Source organism: Myxine glutinosa, chromosome 2 (genome assembly GCF_964187855.1).
Source record: "Myxine glutinosa chromosome 2, kmMyxGlut1.1, whole genome shotgun sequence".
NCBI classification, from domain to species: domain Eukaryota; kingdom Metazoa; phylum Chordata; class Myxini; order Myxiniformes; family Myxinidae; genus Myxine; species Myxine glutinosa.
Window position 1 is genome coordinate 133498558 of NC_136262.1, and position 19177 is coordinate 133517734.

General features: G+C 46.2%; 1 protein-coding gene across 3 annotated transcripts in view; it reads left to right on the forward strand.

Moving 5' to 3' along the window:
• MTHFR (methylenetetrahydrofolate reductase) overlaps positions 1-19177 on the forward strand; it is a 339179-nt gene that overhangs the window by 125649 nt on the left and 194353 nt on the right. For all 3 annotated transcript variants that reach the window (XR_013622377.1, XM_078771682.1, XM_078771683.1), the window contains exon 6: positions 16008-16118. Coding sequence is in view for 2 of the 3 variants with exons in the window: in XM_078771682.1 (XP_078627808.1) it covers positions 16008-16118 (111 nt within the window). In the remaining variant the exon portion in view is untranslated. The remainder of the gene's footprint in view (positions 1-16007; positions 16119-19177) is intronic.

The window sequence follows — 19177 nt, forward strand, 5'->3', positions numbered from 1 at the left end:
TTGAGGTCCATACCGTTAAGGAAGAGGGAGGGGGAGCATCAGGTACAGGACAGGACAGGGGAGGAGTAGGGTAAGATGAGCGGTGAGAGGGGGAGGTAGGTGAGCTGTTGATAGTGTGTCAGAGATTTCAGAAGGGTTAGGAGAAAGGGAAGGATGAGGAGGACAAAAGGTTTGATGGTGATGGGAAGAGGCACAGTGAGGTGTTGTTTGAGGGGGTGAGGGGAAGCAAAGTCGAAGGTTGGAGGAAGTGGAGGTGTGTGATGGAAGGGAGATGAAGTGGGGAGGAGGCAGCTTTGTGGAGGAATGGGGAGGGGGGAGAATTGGAGAAAAATTGTAGGATGGGAGATTTGAAGGGGAGGGGTGAGGGTGGAGTTTTGAAGGGGAGGGGTTAGGGAAAGTTTTGAAGGGAAGGGTGAGGTGGGAGTTTAGGAGTGGAGTGGTGAAGGGGGAGAATTGAAAGGGTTTTTTTTTTTTTTTTTTTTTTTTGTATACACGATCGAGGCTCGTGAAAGAGCTAACATTTATCACACAAAAAAAATCAAACAGACTCATAAAACATATAATAAGGGGAGTGGTAGACAAGAGAGCACACAGAAGGGAGGGGGGGGGGGGGGAAGCACACAAACACAACATTTGAGAGCAGGGACATCGGGAGATCTGTGGGAGGGAGAGGGGTTGGGGGAGGAGGCGTGGGAAGGGGGAGGGGGTGAAATTATGAGTGGTGAGGAGTGAGGAGAAGTTTAGAAAGTGGATGATTAATGAAAAACCAACATTGATTACAAACTGGGTTTGTTGTGATTTTCATGTCAGAGATCCGTTTTAAAACGATAGAGGAGGGGTGGAATGAAGGTGAGTTTCGAGAATGTAAAAAGGAAGAACTGTAAGAGATTTAATTTTTTTTTGGAAAGGAAATTATTTGATGAGGAAATTGAAAAAAGCCTTTTAAATAGGAAGAAAAACAGCATATTGTAATATACCACTGAAAAAAAAACACTGCAGCGGAAAGTTTAAACATATTTAAACAAAACCGTGAAAAACAATCTGGGAAAAAGTCCCTGAAGTGAGGGCATGGATGAGAGAAAGGAGAAAGGGTTAAATGAGATGGAGGAAACTAGAATTGGAAAGGCAAGTTTTGGCTGGAGATGGAAGGAAGAAGTGGAAGAAAAGGAGATAAATGGGGAGGGGCGAGACAACAGCACACATGGGGGCCCGCGAGGAGAAAAGGAAATAATAATTTTTTATGTTGTTTTTTTATTATTTAAAACGTTTGACAAAGGGTGGATGTTCAGGGAAGTTAGGGAGAGAAGAGAAAATCTAAGAAATAAGCAATACAGGGAAGGAAAGAACTTAAATTCACAAAACACCGACAGGGGGGAGGGAAGCCTCAAGCTACCAGGCCACGCATGCGGTGCGAACAGAAAACGATTAATTATACACAAGCTTGCACGAATTGCAAACCAACACTAACTAGAAACACATAGTAACACATGCACAATAAAATAACGTGTAAATTTGACAAATACACAAATGGGAAATACTTTAACTTTGATACCGTGCAGAGGTCGAAGTCGCTTCCTTGCTCGAGGTACTGGAAGCGGAAGTCCAAATGTCAACGATGTCCAAATGAAATGAAAGTGTCTGATGGTAAATGAAAGTGTCAATGATGGTGAATCAATCAGGAAACAAACATGGTGTTTTATACATCTCACAAAAACAAACGTTGCTAATTGGAGTTCGAGGCAAATCGCCTTTTGTTTCCATTGGCATCATTTATGCTTTTTGATGGTGAATAATAGTGATAATCAGTTTAAAAAAAAAAAAAAAATTTTATTTTTTATTTCAGCCTGATGGAGAGGGATGGAGAGGGGTGGGGAGGAATGGGGGCCCCTGATAATTCTATTTTTACATACAGCCTACATTTGTTGTAATGTTTATATTAGTGAACTATAAAAGGTGCATTTAAAGTTTTTAGTCCTTTAAAGTTTTTTTTACTCCATTTAACGTTTTTCAGTCAATTTTAAAGTAGTTTCGTCCATTTAAAGGTTTTTAGTCCATTTTAAGTTTTTTTTGGTTTTTGTTTTTTAGTCCATTTAAAGTTTTTTTTTTTTGTTTGTTTTTTTTCCCCTGGCGATTTAAAGGTTTTTAGTCAATTTAAAGGTTTTTTTTTAGAATATTGTTATGAATTTGGGGTAGAGGGGAATATCTAGATCCAGGTAGATCTGCATAGGTGGGTGTCCGGCTGTCGTGATAGGGAACCTCACCTGTAATTACGTTCTGTGTTTAGACGTATGTCGGAATAAGTGCGTATCTGTGTCCCCGCCACGAGGGGGTGGGGCATGCTAATTAGTACAGGGATTATGGATAAAACTCAATTGTGTGTCGTTCCCTCTGTGAGCATCCCAGTGTCCCTTATGGCAACGCACCCCCATAGACACTTAGATAGGCCCTTAGTGCAACACTTTAATTAATTCCCCCATATTATAAAACTCACCGAAAGCCAGTTTGGGGCACCGCCGATGCAGCTGCAGCCAGTTACATCATCACAAAGAAACACTCATTGCTCAGGCAGGCTGAGGCCACGCCTACCTTGTGAAGGACTGATTGGAAGGGAGTATCAATGACGTCAGAGGAGAAGCGACACCACGAACGGCGAGCCAACATTTTGATCCTTCTCGTGCTGGATCCCGCAGCGAGCGGTCACATTTTGGCTTTGTCAGCGTCAACGTCCCCATTTGTTCTCTCTTGTGCTGGATGTGAAAGCAAGTGGTCGGAGATCGACATTTGCTCCCTTCTTCTCTTCTTCCCTTGGCCTTCTCGCTTTGGCTTCTGCCTTCTCAGACCTTCCTTCTGCCCTCGCCCTGCTCGTTTGGTCCCTTCATCTGTGACTCACTCGCCACGAACGTTTGGTGCATCAGAGGGCCGTGCCGAACCAAGGAGGACTTTGCACGGCTGCGGAAGCGGGTTGCACGCCCGCTCGTTTTGCGCGGGGACGCGAGGCCTGCCGCGCACCGGCAGACGTGGGCCTAGCAGCGCATGAACGGGGGCGCATCGAGGCCTTTCTTCGCGCCAACCGGAGCCGCGTTGGATGACGGACGTTACACATACAGCGACAGATAAGCTCGCATCCACAAACACAAACACGACGATTTTTTTATTTTACTTATTTCCTCTGTGCTTGTATGTGAAGTGAGGTGTGCGGGATCCCGATTTATGAATCATAGTTATTGATCATCGCGTTTCCCTGTCCCGATATTTATTTTGAATAAACCCTTTTATTATTTTCCCTTTCATTCCAAATCCAATGTCCGTGTGAGATTAATTTGCAGGGTTGAAGACGGCTCGGATATCATCAGGTAAATTCCCGCTTCTTCCCCTTCTTCCTCCCGTGCTTGCACAGTCAAATCCGCAATTGATCGTCACCTCGGAGTTAAAGCTTGTTCAGGCCATCCGCGATCCCACAGTCTTAACCAAGGGTATTCGCGCGACAATATTAGACGTTTTCCTTTTCGTCCATTTTTATGTTTCTTTTGTAAATTTAAATGTTTTTTTTCATGCATTTAAAGGTTTTTATTCCATTTAAAGTAGTTTAGACCATTTAAGGTTTTTAGTACATTTAACGGTTTTTAGTCCATTTAAAGTTTATATATATATTTTTCTTTATTAATTTTTGAGTGCATTCAAATTTTTGTTTTAATCCATTGAAAGTGTTTTTTTTTTTTTGGCCATTTAAAGGTTTTTAGTCAATTTAAAGGTTTTTTTGTAGCCCATTTAAAGGTCTTTTTTTTAGTCCATTTCAATGTTTCTTTGGTCCATTTAAAGGTTTTTTTCGTACATTTAAAGGTGTGTCGTCCATTTAAAGGTTTTTTTTTAGTCCATTTAAAGGTTTTTTTGTTCGTCCATTTGAAGTATTTTGGTCCATTTTAAGTTTGTTTTTTAGTCAATTTAAAGGTTGTTTTTTTTTAGTCTATTTAAAGTTTTTTTTAGTCCATTTAAAGGTTTATTTTTTACTGCATTTAAAATATTGTTATGTCAGTGGGGTAGGGGGATATATAGATTCAGGTAGATCTGCAGAGGTAGGTGCTCCGTTGTTGCGAAGAAGAAGAAGAACCATTCCGATGTACAGTAAGTCAGGGATCTGTTTAGGCGGTTTGTCGGATTAAGTGTATATCTGTGATCATATAAGGATGATCGTGTGATAGGTTGAGTAGGGATTATGCTAATTCCCCGGTGTGTCAAACCTGTGATCATTCTGGTGTCCCGTATGGCAACGCACCATACGTAGGTTAGGAATCCCAGTATCCCACCATTAAAAGCACCACATATAGCATTTAATAAAACCTGCCCAGAAGAACAGAGTGGAAGCGACCACGCACTACGGCGGCATGGCAAGCAAACATCAATCAGGGAGGCAATGGCCACGCCCAGAAGGACTCGTGATTGACAGGGAGGAGGGGTGAGTAAAAAGCAGGTCGGTGATTGGCAGAGTAGGGAAGATGAAGGATGTGCCACACTGATTGGCCACCGATGACGTGCCACACAATGACGGAACACCAAAGGCGCGTTTTACTCGGCCAATCAGAGAGGAGGGCGCGAAAGAGGAGTAAGAATCTACGTGCTGATTGGAGGAGAAGCGCCAGTGACGTGAGGAGGGTGCGAAAGACTAGCAAGAAGCGACGCACTGGTTGGAGGGGAAGAGAGCTGACGTCACGAGACGGACGGTAAAACCACTCGCTGACCGACATTTCCCTCTCCTCGTTTTGGATTCCTTCCTGCCCGGACCTATCTTCCTTTCTCTCCTATTTGGACCTCTTCCCGTTTGGAACTTTGCTTGTTGGGCGACGGTGAACAGTGGAGAGACGGTGGAGCGCCGACGATCATCCTCCCCTGTTGTTCTTACTCCTGGTGCCTGCGTACGAGTGCTGTGGTGTGGGCCGGACCGTGCAGCAAGGCCTGTGTTCGCACCAACGACCGAGCGGTTCGCACCAACCGGAGCTCTGGTCAGACGACGTGCTTGGACCAGACGATCCCCGACATCACATCCATACAGATAAGATGCACCACACAGAACACAACGTTTGTTTTATTTATCCTTCCATCTGTCCTGTAATTGAAGTCTGTGTAGGAGTGCTCATTAGAGGGGTTTAGTTTTTACCATCTCATTCTTTGTTACCGGGTTCCGTTTAAGAAACCTTATTTTTGTACACTTTAAATCTGTCTCGGATTGAGTTGATTTGCAGGGCGAAGACGCCTGCGTGCAGCCATCCAGGTGATTCGGTATTCTTCATTCCGTCTCGTGTATCAGCCGCATTAAATTGGGTAACACCTTCATTAAGCTCGATTGCCATCTGTGGCGTACTCTCGGTGTTAACTGAGAGCCAGCCACAGGACAATATTTTGGTCCATTTAAGGTTTTTTTTTTAGTCCATTTAAAGGTCTTTTTTTAGTCCATTTCAAAATATTTTAAAGCAACATTTTCTTGGGAGCTATGAACTCTATGAACTATGAACTTGGCCGGCGAGGTTTCGTTTATTCGCAGCTGTCCACGCTCTCCATCAAAATCGAAGTTAAGTAATTGTTCCCATTTGTATTTTCGTTATAACTGTATTTATTTTATGGTGTGTGCACGTATAGTGTGTCCCGAGGAAGATTCTCGGTGTAAATCTTTCATACCTGTATAGAAAATCGTGTTAATTCGTGTCGTGTCTTTTGAAGCCTTGTACAGTGTCCAACCTTGAGGCTTTGTTTTTCTCTCGGCGGTCCGTCGTTTGTGCTCCAATAACTTTCGTTCTCTGTTTTTCCCAGTCTTTTCACCCCATAGCCTACTTCCTTGTTTAAAATCTCAACTAAAAAACAAACAAAAAAAACCAGAAAAACATTTCCTTCTCTGTTCTTATTCGTTGTTCTCATTCGTTTATTCGTTCTTATTCGTTCTTTCGTTCTTCGACCGCGTGTTTCTCCCCCATTTCCCCAGATAGTTTTCACTGTTAAACTTTAAAATGTTTAAACTTTCCCCTCAAGTTCTGTATTCTGTCGTATATTATGACACCTTTTTCTTCTTCTTCTTTAAAAGGTTGCTTTCGACTTGGACACCAAATCTATTCATCCCCCAAAAAAATTCCATCTCTTACAGTGCCTCTTTTCTACATTCCCTAAACTCTCCTGCAGTCCATCCTCCCTCCAGCGTCCTCAAACATATTTTTGACTCGAAGGTCACAAGAAACTCATTTTGCAATAAATATTCGTTTCCCATTAATCGTACACTTTCTAAAATCCAATCTCACCCCTCCCCTCCAAATCTTCCCCATCACCCATCCCTTTCAAATCTTCCCACTTGCCCCTCCCCTCCAAATCCTCCCCATCACCCATCCCTTTCAAATCTCCCCCCTTGCCCCTTCCCTCCAAAACTCCCCCCACACCCCTCCCCTCCAAAACTCCCCCCACACCCCTCCCCTCCAAGACTCCCCCTTGCCCCTCCCCTCCAAGACTCCCCCCTCACCCCTCCCCTCCAAATCTCCCCCATATCCCATCCCTTTCAAATCCCTCCCCTTGTCCCTTCCCTCCTAAACTCCCCCCTCGCCCCTCCCCTTCAAATCTCCCCACCCTCATTTCTTCTCAATTTCGCCCCTCTCACCCCTCCTCCTCAAAGCGTCCTCCCCGCTTCTTCCCCCTTCCAACTCTCACCTCCATCTCCCCCAACCTTCTGCCTCGCTCTTCCCCCTCCTCAAATAACACCTCATTGTGCCTCACCCAATCACCTTCAAACCTTTTGTCTGCCCCATCCTTCCCTTTCTCCGAGCTATTCTGAAATCTCTGACACACCTTCAACAGCTCTCCCTACCTCTTCCACCTCTTCCACATCTTACCCTACCCCTCCTCCCCCCTGTTCTGTATCCGATGCTCCCCCTTCCTCTTCATTAACGGTATGGACCTCAAACATCCGGGGCCTTCGTTCAAACTTAACTGATCTCTCCATACAGGTTGCTTCTGACAAACCAGACGTGATGTGCTCAACAGAAACTTTCCTCCTTCATGATGTCTCTGATTCATTAGTATCTCTCCCGGGTTACTCCCTCCTCCGGTATGATAGACCTGAGCCTCGTCCTGGAGGTGGGGTTGCTATCTTTATCAAAAACTCCCTTCCTCACTCGCCCTGCACTGCACTCTCTCCACCTCACCCCCAGGAATACCTCTGGCTACGGCTTCCCCTTCGCTCCCACCTCTTGTTCATATGTGTGTTGTACCGTCCACTAAACAGTGATGACTCCATCTACATCTCGCTGTCTGATAATATGGACCAACTTCTATCTACTCATCCCAACTCTCTCTTCCTCATATGTGGTGATTTCAATTGTCACCATGCCAGTTGGCTGGGTGTGGGTACCTCTCTCACCAGCCATGGCTCCTCAGCAAAGGACTTCTGCGACTCACTGGGACTGACAGAATCTGTCAATTTCCCAACCCGGCTCTTAGTCAACGGAGCATCTTCTCTTCTGGACTTGGTTATGACTAACTTCCCTGAAAATGTCTGCTGCTCTTCTTCTGCTCCAATTGGCTCATCTGATCATGTGCTTGTTAAAGTAGACATCTCTCTGACCATTCTCAGGGAGCCTGCTCAGCGTCGACGAGTCTGGCATTTCACTCAGGCCAACTGGTACGGTCTTCAAGCAGCCATCAATCATCTGGACTGGACTCCCATCTCTACCACCTCTGACATCAACTCATCCTGGGAATTCTTCCAAAGTAAATTGCTCTCTCATGCACAGATTTATCCCATCTCGTCTTCAGTTGTCATACCCTTCCTCCCGTCCATGGTACACGGAATCTTGTGGTGAGGCTGTTGCCCAGAAACAACTTGCCTTCGTCTCCTGGAAAGCAAATCCAACGGAAGGAAATCTCATTTCCTTTCACAAAGCCCGAAACAAGTGTGTGTCCACCCTCAGGAGAGCCAGGAAACAATATCTCTCCGTTCTCAAGGCCGAACTCTCTTATCTGTCTCCCTTTTCCAAATCCTGGTGGCGTCTGGTCAAATCTGTTTCTGGTGTTTGTTCCCCCTCCATCCCCTCCCTTACCTCAAACGGCTACACAGCTGACTCCGCACGTGAAAAAGCTGAATGCCTCAACTCTGTGTTTGCCTCTAAATCTTGTGTCCCAAACCCATCCTTCTCTGTACCCACGATACCCAGTCGTACCCAGCTGCTTTAAACTTTTTCCCTGCAGTGTGTTATTCAGTGGTATATTACAACACGCTATGTTTCTTCCTATTTAAAAGGCTTTTTTCAATTTCCTCATCAATCATTCCATTAAAAAAAAAAAAATCAATCTCTTACAGTTCTTCCTTTCTACATTCTCTAAACTCACCTGCATTCCACCCCCCCCTCTAACGTTTTCAAATGGATCTCTGACTTGAAAATAACAACAAACCCAGTTTGTAATAAATGTTCATTTGTCACTAATCGTCCACTTTCTAAACTCCCCCCTCACACCTCCCCTCTAAATCTCCCCCCTCACCCCTCCCTTTCAATTCTCCCCCCTCGCCCCTCCTCTCCTGAACACCACCTCACCCCTCCCCTCCAAATCTTCCCCCTTGTCCCTCCCCTTATAACCTCCCTCCTCACCCCTCCCTTTCAAAACATACACCTCACCCCTCCCTTTCAAAACATACACCTCACCCATCCCATTCAAAACTCCCCCCTCACCCCTCCACTTATTCTCTCCTTCAAATCTGCCCCTACCCCCTCCTCCTCAAAGCTTCCTCCTCCCCACTTTCTCTCACTTCCATCTCATACCTCCACCTCCTCCAACCTTCGACTTTGCTCTGCTCCCCCTCAAACAACACCTCACTGTGCTTCATCCCATCACCATCAAACCTTTTGTCCTCCTCATCCTTCCCTTTCTCCTTCCTCTTCTGCAATCTCTGACACACTATCAACAGCTCTCCATACCTCCCCCTCTCACCCCTCATCTTACCCTACCCCTCCCCTCCCCTGTCCTGTACCCGATGCTCCACCTTCCTCTTCATTAACGGTATGGACTTCAAACATCTGGGGCCTTCGCTCAAACCTGATTGATCCCTCCATACAGGTTGCTTCTGACAAACCCGACTCAATCTGCTTAACAGAAACTTTCCTCCTTCATGTCTCTGATTCCTTAATTTCTCTTCCTGATTACTCCCTCCCCCGGTATGATAGAACTGAGCCTCGTCCTGGTGGTGGGGTTGCTGTTTTTTCAAAAACTCTCTTCCGAACTCTCCCTGCACTGCCCTTTCTCCACCACACCCCAGGAGTACCTCTGGCTGCGGCTTCCTCTCGCCTCCCACCTTTTGTTCAAATGAGTTCTGCACCCTTCTCCAAACAGTGATGACTCCATTTACATCTCCCTGTCTGACAACATGGGCCAACTGCTCTCTACTCATCCCAACTCTGTCTTCCTCATATGTGGCGACTTCAACTGTCATCATGGCAGCTGGCTGGGTGTGGGTACCTCTCTCACCAGCCATGGCACCTCAGCAAAGGAATTCTGAGACTCATTGGGACTGAAACAATGTCAATTTCCCGACCCGGATCTCAGTCAATGGAGTATCTTTTCCAAGTTATTTTTTTCCAAGCTTTTCCAAAAACACACAAGCCTTAGTCAATGGTGTATAATGGTATATCATCTTTTCTAGACTTGGCTATGACTGACTTCCCTGCAAATGTCTGCTGCTCTTCTGCTCCAATCGGTTCTTCTGATAATTTCCTTGTTAAAGTGGACATTTCTCTGGCCATTCTCAGAGAGCCTCCTCAGCGCCGACGAGTCTGGCATTTCACTCAGGCCGACTGGCACGGGCTGCAAGCAGCCATCAATCATATGGACTGGTCTCCCATCTCCACTGCCTCTGACATAAACTCTTCCTGGGAATACATCCAAAGTAAATTGCTCTCTCTCTCTCATACACAGATTTATCCCATCTCGTCTTCAGTTGTCATACCCTTCCTCCCATCCATGGCACACTGAAGCTTGTGGTGAGGCAGTTGCCATGAAACAACTTGCCTCTGCCTCTTGGAAGGCTAATCCAACTGAAGGCAATCTCCATTCCTTTCACAAAGCTCGGAACAAGTGTGTGTCTACCCTTTGGAGAGCCAGGAAACACTATCTCTCCAATCTCAAGATTGAACTCTCAAACCTGTCTCCATCCTCCAAATCCTGGTGGCGTCTGTTCAAATATGTTTCTGGTGTTTGTTACCCTTTCATCCCCTCCCTTACCTCAAACAGCTACACAGCTTACTCCTCTCGTGAAAAAGCCGAATGCCTCAACTCTGCGTTTGCCTTAAAATCTTATGTCCCGAAACCATCTCTCTCTGTAGCCAACCAGTCGAACCCAGCTGCTCCTGGGCTCTGTGTCGTTCTCTTCTGAAAAGGTGGAAAAGTTTCTGTCAACCCTCGACTCTGATTCTGCAAATGGACCTGACGGCATCAGCCCACGGGTCCTAAAATCCTGTTCTTCTGCTCTTTCACTCCCTCTCTCTGTTCTCTTCACCCTCTCTTTTGCTCAAGGTCAACTGCCATCTGCTTGGAAATCAGCCAACATCACCGCTTTGCACAAAAAGGTGCAAAAACAGATCCTAGCAACTTCAGACAAATCAGCCTTCTCCCAATTATCAGCAAAGTCATGGAATCCATCATTGCTTCAGATATGAAATCTTTCCTCTTCTCCAATGGCTTGATCTCTGATCATCAATTTGGTTTAAGACCAGGTCACTCCACTCTGGACATGCTGCGTCTGCTGTCTCAACAATGGATGGAGGTCCTTAATGCCAAACAGGAAATTAGAGCTGTCTCCCTCGACATATCACATGCCTTCGATACGGTCTGGCACCCCGCTCTGCTCACCAAACTCTCCTCCTTTGGTATCCATGGAAACCTCCACGCATGGCTGGCGGACTTCCTCTCAAGTCGTAGTCAACGTGTGGCCCTGAATGGGTTTCTCTCATCTCTTCCTGTTCAGGCTGGAGTTCCCCAAGGCAGTGTTCTGGGCCCTGTGCTTTTTCTGGTCTTCATCAATGATCTCTCTGACTCTCTTGAAAATCCTCTCTATCTCTTTGCTGATGACTCTACTCTCTGTCGCTCCATTCTTCATCCCTCAGATCGGCAGTCTGCAGCCTCCTCACTCTCTGCAGACCTGGACAAAATCACAGACTGGGCAAACAAGTGGAACATGTCTTTCAATCCTGACAAATCTCACACTCTTACGATGTCTCTCCGAAAAGACCGACTGGACAACCCTCCCATCTACTTTCTGAATAATCCTCTCCAAGAAGTTCTGTCACTCAAGCTTTTCGGTCTCACTATCTGCCATGATCTTTCCTGGGAAAACCACATTTCCAAGCCGGCCTCCAAAGCCAGTCGCCGACTGGGCATCCTCCGTCGTGCGAAGTCCTTCCTTGGCACACCTGAGCTCCTCACCACATACAAGCCTTTCATCCGCAGCTCAATGGAGTACTGCTCTCCCCTCTGGGCTGGTGCTCCTGCCCTACACCTAGCTCGTCTTCACGCTGTTGAAACCAAAGCATTCAGAATCATTGGAATCTCCCGCGATGACGCTATCTCCGAGGGCCTTTCACTTACTCACCGCAGGCAGGTTGGTGGTCTTTCCGTCTTCTACCGACTCCTCTCCGGCCTTGCTCCCCCAGCTCTCTCTGGGTTCTGTCCCCCAAATATTCCTTCAGGTCGCACAAGACCTGCCTGCAACCCTCTTATGGTTAAACTGCCAAAATCAAGACTCTCTGCTCACCTTCACTCCTTCATTCCTCTTTTCTCCCGCCTCTGGAACAAACTTCCTCACTCTCTTCAATCCCACTCCTCCCTCCAGGTCTTTAAAACGGCTGTTCACCAACATCTCTTATCTTCCCCAATCCAAAACCTTGATCTTGTCTACCCCCGCTAATTTCACCCCAAATCCACTTTTTGAGGTGCCGACCTCTTTCCTGGAAGTCCTTGGTGTCCTTGCGTTTTATATCTATCCTGCCCCCCCCCCCCCCAGGCCCTCTCCCTCCCACACATCTCCCGATGTCCCTGCTCTCAAATGTTGTGTTTGTGTGCTTCCTCCCCTTCTCTCCCCATCTTGTCGACCGCTCCCCTTTTTATATACTTTGTTTGCTTGTTTGTTTGATTTGTTTGTTTGATAAATGTTAGTTCTTTCACGAGCCTCGACTCTGTATACAAAACAAACAAAAAAAATCACGTTCTTTTGATGCAGTCTGGCACACAGCTCTGCTCACCAAACTCTCCTGTTATGGTGTCCATGGAAACCTCCATGCATGGATTGCAGACTTCATCACCGGTAGCAGTCAACGTGTGGCCCTGAATGGAATTCTCTTATCTCCCCTTCCTGTTCAGGCTAGAGTTCCTCAAGGCAGTTTTTCCAGTTTTTATTGAAATATACGCAGTTTAATGTCTCAATGTGCTCTGAAATTAAGCATAAAACAAATAAACAATTGGAGATAAAGAAATCAGAGAATCATTTTGTTTAACAAAATTTTATTTAAATTTTTGACTCAGCAAAGTAGCCACCTTCTGCAGATATAACCGCCGAACACACTCGTGGCATTCTTTCTACAATGGAAATCAAATATTGTTTGGGAATTTCTTCCCAACACTGTTGCAGAAGTTCCCACAAATGTGTTGCACTTGTGGGTTGCTTTGCTTCCACCCTTCTGTCCAGTTAATCCCAAACCAGCTCGATGGGGTTTAAGTCTGGAGACTGTGCAGGCCATTCCATGATTTGAAGCCTACCGTCTTGTTCTTTTCCTCGAAGGTAGTTTTGACATAGCCTGGAGGTGTGTTTAGGGTCATTATCTTGCTGTAGGATGAACCCCTGACCAACTAGGCGTATACCAGAGGGTATTGCATGGTGCAGCAAAATGCTGTGGTAGCCCTTTTGGTTCAGGGTGCCAGTCACTCTGTGCAAGTCGCGGACTCTGGGTCCAGCAAAAGAGCCCCAGACCATCACGCTTCCTTCTCCATGTTTGACAGTTGGTGTCCCACACTGAGGAACCATCCTTTTGCCTACTCGACGGCATACAAAAACCCTGCATGATGAACCAAAGATTTCAAATTTTGATTCATCGGTCCATAAGACCTTCTTCCAGTCTTCAGTAGTCCACTGGCGGTGCTTCATGGCCCAGGCAAGCCTCTTTTTCTTATTTTGCCATCTGAGAAATGGCTTTCTTACTGCCACTCGACCTGTCAAACCTGCAGCTCAAAGTGTTCTCTTCACAGTTGAAACTGAGACTTGTTTACTTCGACCAGTGTTAAGCTGTGCTTGAAGCTGTTGTCCTGTGAGCCGCCTATCACGCAAGCTGTTGACTCTCAGAAACTTGTCTTCTGATTTTGTTGTGGCTTTGGGTTTGCCAGACCTCTTCCTGTCAGAGTTTCCTCCAGTTTCCAATATACTACTTCCTGCAGTGCAATATTGTCCAAATAATGCTTCAGAGGGTGTAATAACAGTCTGTTCCAATGCTGCTTTTATGCAGACAGGGGGTTTGCAATCAAGTAATCAGCAGAGGTTGGGACACCTGTAGGAATTGTTTGCATCAACTTTTAAGGCTTGATTTACTTACATTGCTGCAGAACAGCTGTAAGTTGTTAACCCATTACTTGTTCCCTGAAGAATGCCTTTTAAAAATATATAACTGTGCAATTTACATTATTTTCACGTTTTTGCCAACCTAAACTCTTTTTTTTAACCTCGAGCAGTTTACTGCTTGCCTTTGTACCGTTTCAAGTTATTCACTGGACATTAAACTGCATAAATTTCAATAAAAACTGGAAAATTGAGGTGTTCTAAAACTTTTGACCGGTAGTGTATTGTCGCGCGATTGCCCCTCGGTTAAGACCAGGAATCACTGATGGCCAAAACGAGCTTTAACTCCGAGGCGACGACCAATGGCGGATTTCCAAGACACGCACGGGTGGAAGGGGAGGAAGAAGAAGCGGGAAGCTTTTACCTGACACGATCTCGCCGGCAGCGCCGATCCTGTAGGAAATGAACTCAAACAGGAAACGGCTTTATGTACAATGAAAATAAATGAGGCTTTATTGCCACGAATGCCAATAACAATGAAATAAAATGCGCCAGTTGAATAACTATGATTCCTAAATCGGGACGTCCCCACACCAGACCTAAACACCGACAAATGGGAATATAAAAGGAAGGAAAGTAAATGTGTGAATTATCGTGCACTCAGCTCGATTGGCGGCTTGGCAGCAATCGTCCAGTCCGAGCGCGCACTCCGGTGTTGGCGGGAGAAAGGCCGCAATCCACCCCATTCGTGCACCGCTAGGCCTCACCGACGCCTCACCCACTCTGGCCCCGTCCACGCATCACCTCTCCCGTCGGCTGCTTCAATCCCCGATGCCAAGAGAACGAGGAGACGAGGCCGGCACGCAACCACCTGTGCCGAGGCCCAAAACGCCGATCGTCCACACTCACTTGCAAGCAGGCTCCAGAGCAAGAGGCAGTCCAACCACGAGAGGAACCAGAACCAGAAGAGAGGGAGCAAATGTCGGTCTCCGACCACTTGCTTTCACATCCAGCGCAAGAGAGAACAAATGGGGACATCCACGCCGACAAAGCCAAAATGCTACCGCTCGCTATGGGATCCAGCACGAGAAGGGCAAAATGTCGGCTCATAGTTCGTGGTGTCGCTTCTCCTCTGACATCTTCGATCCTCCCTTTCCATCAGTCCTTCGCAAGGTGGGCATGGCCTCAGCCTGCCTGAGCAATGAGTGTTGCTTTGTGGTGATGTAACTGGTGGTATAACTGGTGGTATCCCATCGGCAGTGCTCCAAACTGGCTTCCGGTGAGTTTTGTTATTAGGGGGGAATTAATTTGTGTGGTTGTGTGGTGCAACTAGTGGGCCTATCTAATGTCTATGGTGTGTTGCCATACGGGACACAGGTATGATCACAGAGGGAACGACACACCAGGGAATTAGCATATTCCCTAATTCTAGTTACCAAGCCCCGCCCCATCGTGGTGGGGACACAGATACGCAGGTTACTCCGACATTCGGGCTACAGGTCCCTAACTTACTGTACATCGAGATGGTTCTTCTATCACGACAGCCGGACACCTACCTATGTAGATCTACCTAAATCTAGATATTCCCCCCTACCCCAAATTCATAACAGTATGTAAATGCTGTTAAATTTTCAAGTTAATAGGATTAAAAGTGACGATTCTTCAGATGAAAATTTATGATTTTGGACGTTTGACCATTAGTTGACCTTTGACATTTTGACCAAAAATATGGGTTTCCCAATTTAGTGACTCAATATGCAAAAGCAGTTCAATCTTCAAGTCAATCAGATGAAAAATTACAATTTTAGAAATTTTACCTCAAGATGACCTTTGAGCTTTGACCTCAAAATCAACAGGCTTCTTCCTTATGACAAACTATACCAGCTGGTGAAGTTTCGTGAAGATCGGTTTTGAAATTGTGACCTGTAGGCGACTGACAGACAGACAGACAGAATAATGCACAAGACCAACCAATATACTTGGAAAATCTTCGACTTTGCAAGTAACAAGAAAACAAACTGTGTGAAAACGGAGTGCTCCCTTTTAGCGCGCATCATCACCGGGCCTCCTTGGTGCGCGTCATCGTTGGGCCCCCTTTGGGGTCCGGTGATGACGTCATGCAGCGCTTGGAGATGGAATAGGGAGGTAGCGGTGTACAACAATTAATGCAATATTGTTCATGACAGCGACTTTAACAGGCCTATAAATTTTGAAGTTTATTCCTGAAAATTGAGTGTGAAGTGTATCACACGTAACATGGACTTGCCCAACTTGTCTTGACCGTTGAACCAACAGATTCAAGTATCAGCATGTCAATGACATTGCTATTTATACAAATCTAATTTGTTTGATCAAAAAACATTTTTTGAGCGATTATGTATTTACTCCTTTTCACTAAAAAAACCAACTCTTTTGATTGTGTCTACTTTCGACATATCGAAAAAAGATCGCTTGCAGGAGGAGAGCGAGAACTCCCATGGAGGATTTCATCATGCGGGCGACTTGGTTCGACACGTTCGTGCGGAGTTTGGAGATTACTTTGACATTGGCGTTGCAGGTGAAGCCAAATGGTGTTGATTTAGAGAAATATTTGTATGTCAGATTTTTATAATGTAACTTAGTGTACTGAGATTGGACCGCACACAGTCTCTTTCCCTCTTTTTTTTTTACACCAATGCTTCCCCACCTTGATCACATAATATAGTCTCTAAACCATGGATTTGGCTGATCCCTCTGTTGTTCCACCTATACCCCCTCTGCCCCCCTGCGCTCCAAACATTGATTCCCTCTGTAGTCTCTAAACCATGGACCTGGCTGATCCCTCTGTTGTTCCACCTATACCCCCTCTGCCCCCCCTGCCCTCCAAACATTGATTCCCTCTGTAGTCTCTAAACCATGGATTTGGCTGATCCCTCTGTTGTTCCACCTATACTCCCTCTGCCCCCCTGCCCTCCAAACATTGATTCCTTCTGTAGTCTCTAAACCATGGACCTGGCTGATCCCTCTGTTGTTCCACCTATACCCCCTCTGCCCCCCCGCCCTCCAAACATTGATTCCCTCTGTAGTCTCTAAACCATGGATTTGGCTGATCCCTCTGTTGTTCCACCTATACCCCCTCTGCCCCCCCGCCCTCCAAACATTGATTCCTTCTGTAGTCTCTAAACCATGGACTTGGCTGATCCCTCTGTTGTTCCACCTATACCCCCTCTGCCCCCCCGCCCTCCAAACATTGATTCCCTCTGTAGTCTCTAAACCATGGACTTGGCTGATCCCTCTGTTGTTCCACCTATACTCCCTCTGCCACCCTCTCCCCACCTTCATTCCCTCTGTAGTCTCTAAACCATGGACCTGGCTGATCCCTCTGTTGTTCCACCTATACTCCCTCTGCCCCCCTCTCCCCACCTTCATTCCCTCTGTAGTCTCTAAACCATGGATTTGGCTGATCCCTCTGTTGTTCCACCTATACCCCCTCTGCCCCCCTGCGCTCCAAACATTGATTCCCTCTGTAGTCTCTAAACCATGGACTTGGCTGATCCCTCTGTTGTTCCACCAAATCCCCCTCTGCCCCCCGCCCTCCAAACATTGATTCCCTCTGGAGTCTCTAAACCATGGACTTGGCTGATCCCTCTGTTGTTCCACCTATACCCCCTCTGCCCCCCATCCTCCAAACATTGATTCCCTCTGTAGTCTCTAAACCATGGACTTGGCTGATCCCTCTGTTGTTCCACCTATACCCCCTCTGCCCCCCCCCCCCGCCCTCCAAACATTGATTCCTTCTGTAGTCTCTAAACCATGGATTTGGCTGATCCCTCTGTTGTTCCACCTATACCCCCTCTGCCCCCCTCTCCCCACCTTCATTCGCTCTGTAGTCTCTAAACCATGGACCTGGCTGATCCCTCTGTTGTTCCACCTATGCCCCCCCCCCCCCGCCCTTCAAACATTGATTCCCTCTGTAGTCTCTAAACCATGGACTTGGCTGATCCCTCTGTTGTTCCACCTATACCCCCTTTGCCCCCCTCTCCAAACCTTGATTCCCTCTGTAGTCTCTAAACCATGGACCTGGCTGATCCCTCTGTTGTTCCACCTATACTCCCTCTGCCCCCCTCTCCCCACCTTCATTCGCTCTGTAGTCTCTAAACCATGGACCTGGCTGATCCCTCTGTTGTTCCACCTATGCCCCCCCCCCCCCCGCCCTTCAAACATTGATTCCCTCTGTAGTCTCTAAACCATGGACTTGGCTGATCCCTCTGTTGTTCCACCTATACCCCCTTTGCCCCCCTCTCCAAACCTTGATTCCCTCTGTAGTCTCTAAACCATGGACCTGGCTGATCCCTCTGTTGTTCCACCTATACCCCCTCTGCCCCCCTCTCCCCACCTTCATTCGCTCTGTAGTCTCTAAACCATGGACCTGGCTGATCCCTCTGTTGTTCCACCTATGCCCCCCCCCCCCCCCCGCCCTTCAAACATTGATTCCCTCTGTAGTCTCTAAACCATGGACTTGGCTGATCCCTCTGTTGTTCCACCTATACCCCCTCTGCCCCCATCTCCCCACCTTCATTCCCTCTGTAGTCTCTAAACCATGGACTTGGCTGATCCCTCTGTTGTTCCACCTATACTCCCTCTGCCCCCCTCTCCCCACCTTCATTCCCTCTGTAGTCTTTAAACCATGGACATGGCTGATTCCCCTCTTGTTCCACCTATACTCCCTCTGCCCCCCTCTCCCCACCTTCATTCCCTCTGCAGTCTCTAAACCATGGACCTGGCTGATCCCTCTGTTGTTCCACCTATACCCCCTCTGCCCCCCTCTCCCCACCTTCATTCCCTCTGTAGTCTCTAAACCATGGACATGGCTGACCCCTCTCTTGTTCTCCATATAAATAATAATATTTGTAAAGTTTTTCTGCCTGTTGCTCGCTTCCCTCATTTTCAATTTCTTTGCTGTAAAACTTTGCGCATGTGATTCATCATATAATATCTTTGTTTGTGCATGTGATTCATCATAGATTATCTTTATTTGTACATGTGATTCATCATGGATGATCTTTATTTGTGCACGTGATTCATCATGGATGATCTTTATTTGTACATGTGATTCATCATAGATTATCTTTGTTTGTGCATGTGATTCATCATAGATTATCTTTGTTTGTGCATGTGATTCATCATAGATTATCTTTGTTTGTGCATGTCATTCATCATATATTATCTTTGTTTGTGCATGTGATTCATCATATATTATCTTTGTTTGTGCATGTCATTCATCATAGATTATCTTTGTTTGTGCATGTGATTCATCATAGATTATCTTTATTTGTGCATGTGATTCATCATAGATTATCTTTGTTTGTGCATGTGATTCATCATAGATTATCTTTGTTTGTGCATGTGATTCATCATAGATTATCTTTATTGGTGCATGTGATTCATCAGATATTATCTTTATTTGTGCACGTGATTCATCATAGATTTATCTTTATTTGTGCATGTGATTCATCATGGATCATCTTTATTTGTACATGTGATTAATCATAGATGATCTTTATTTGTACATGTGATTCATCATATATTATCTTTATTTGTGCATTTGATTCATCATAGATTATCTTTGTTTGTGCA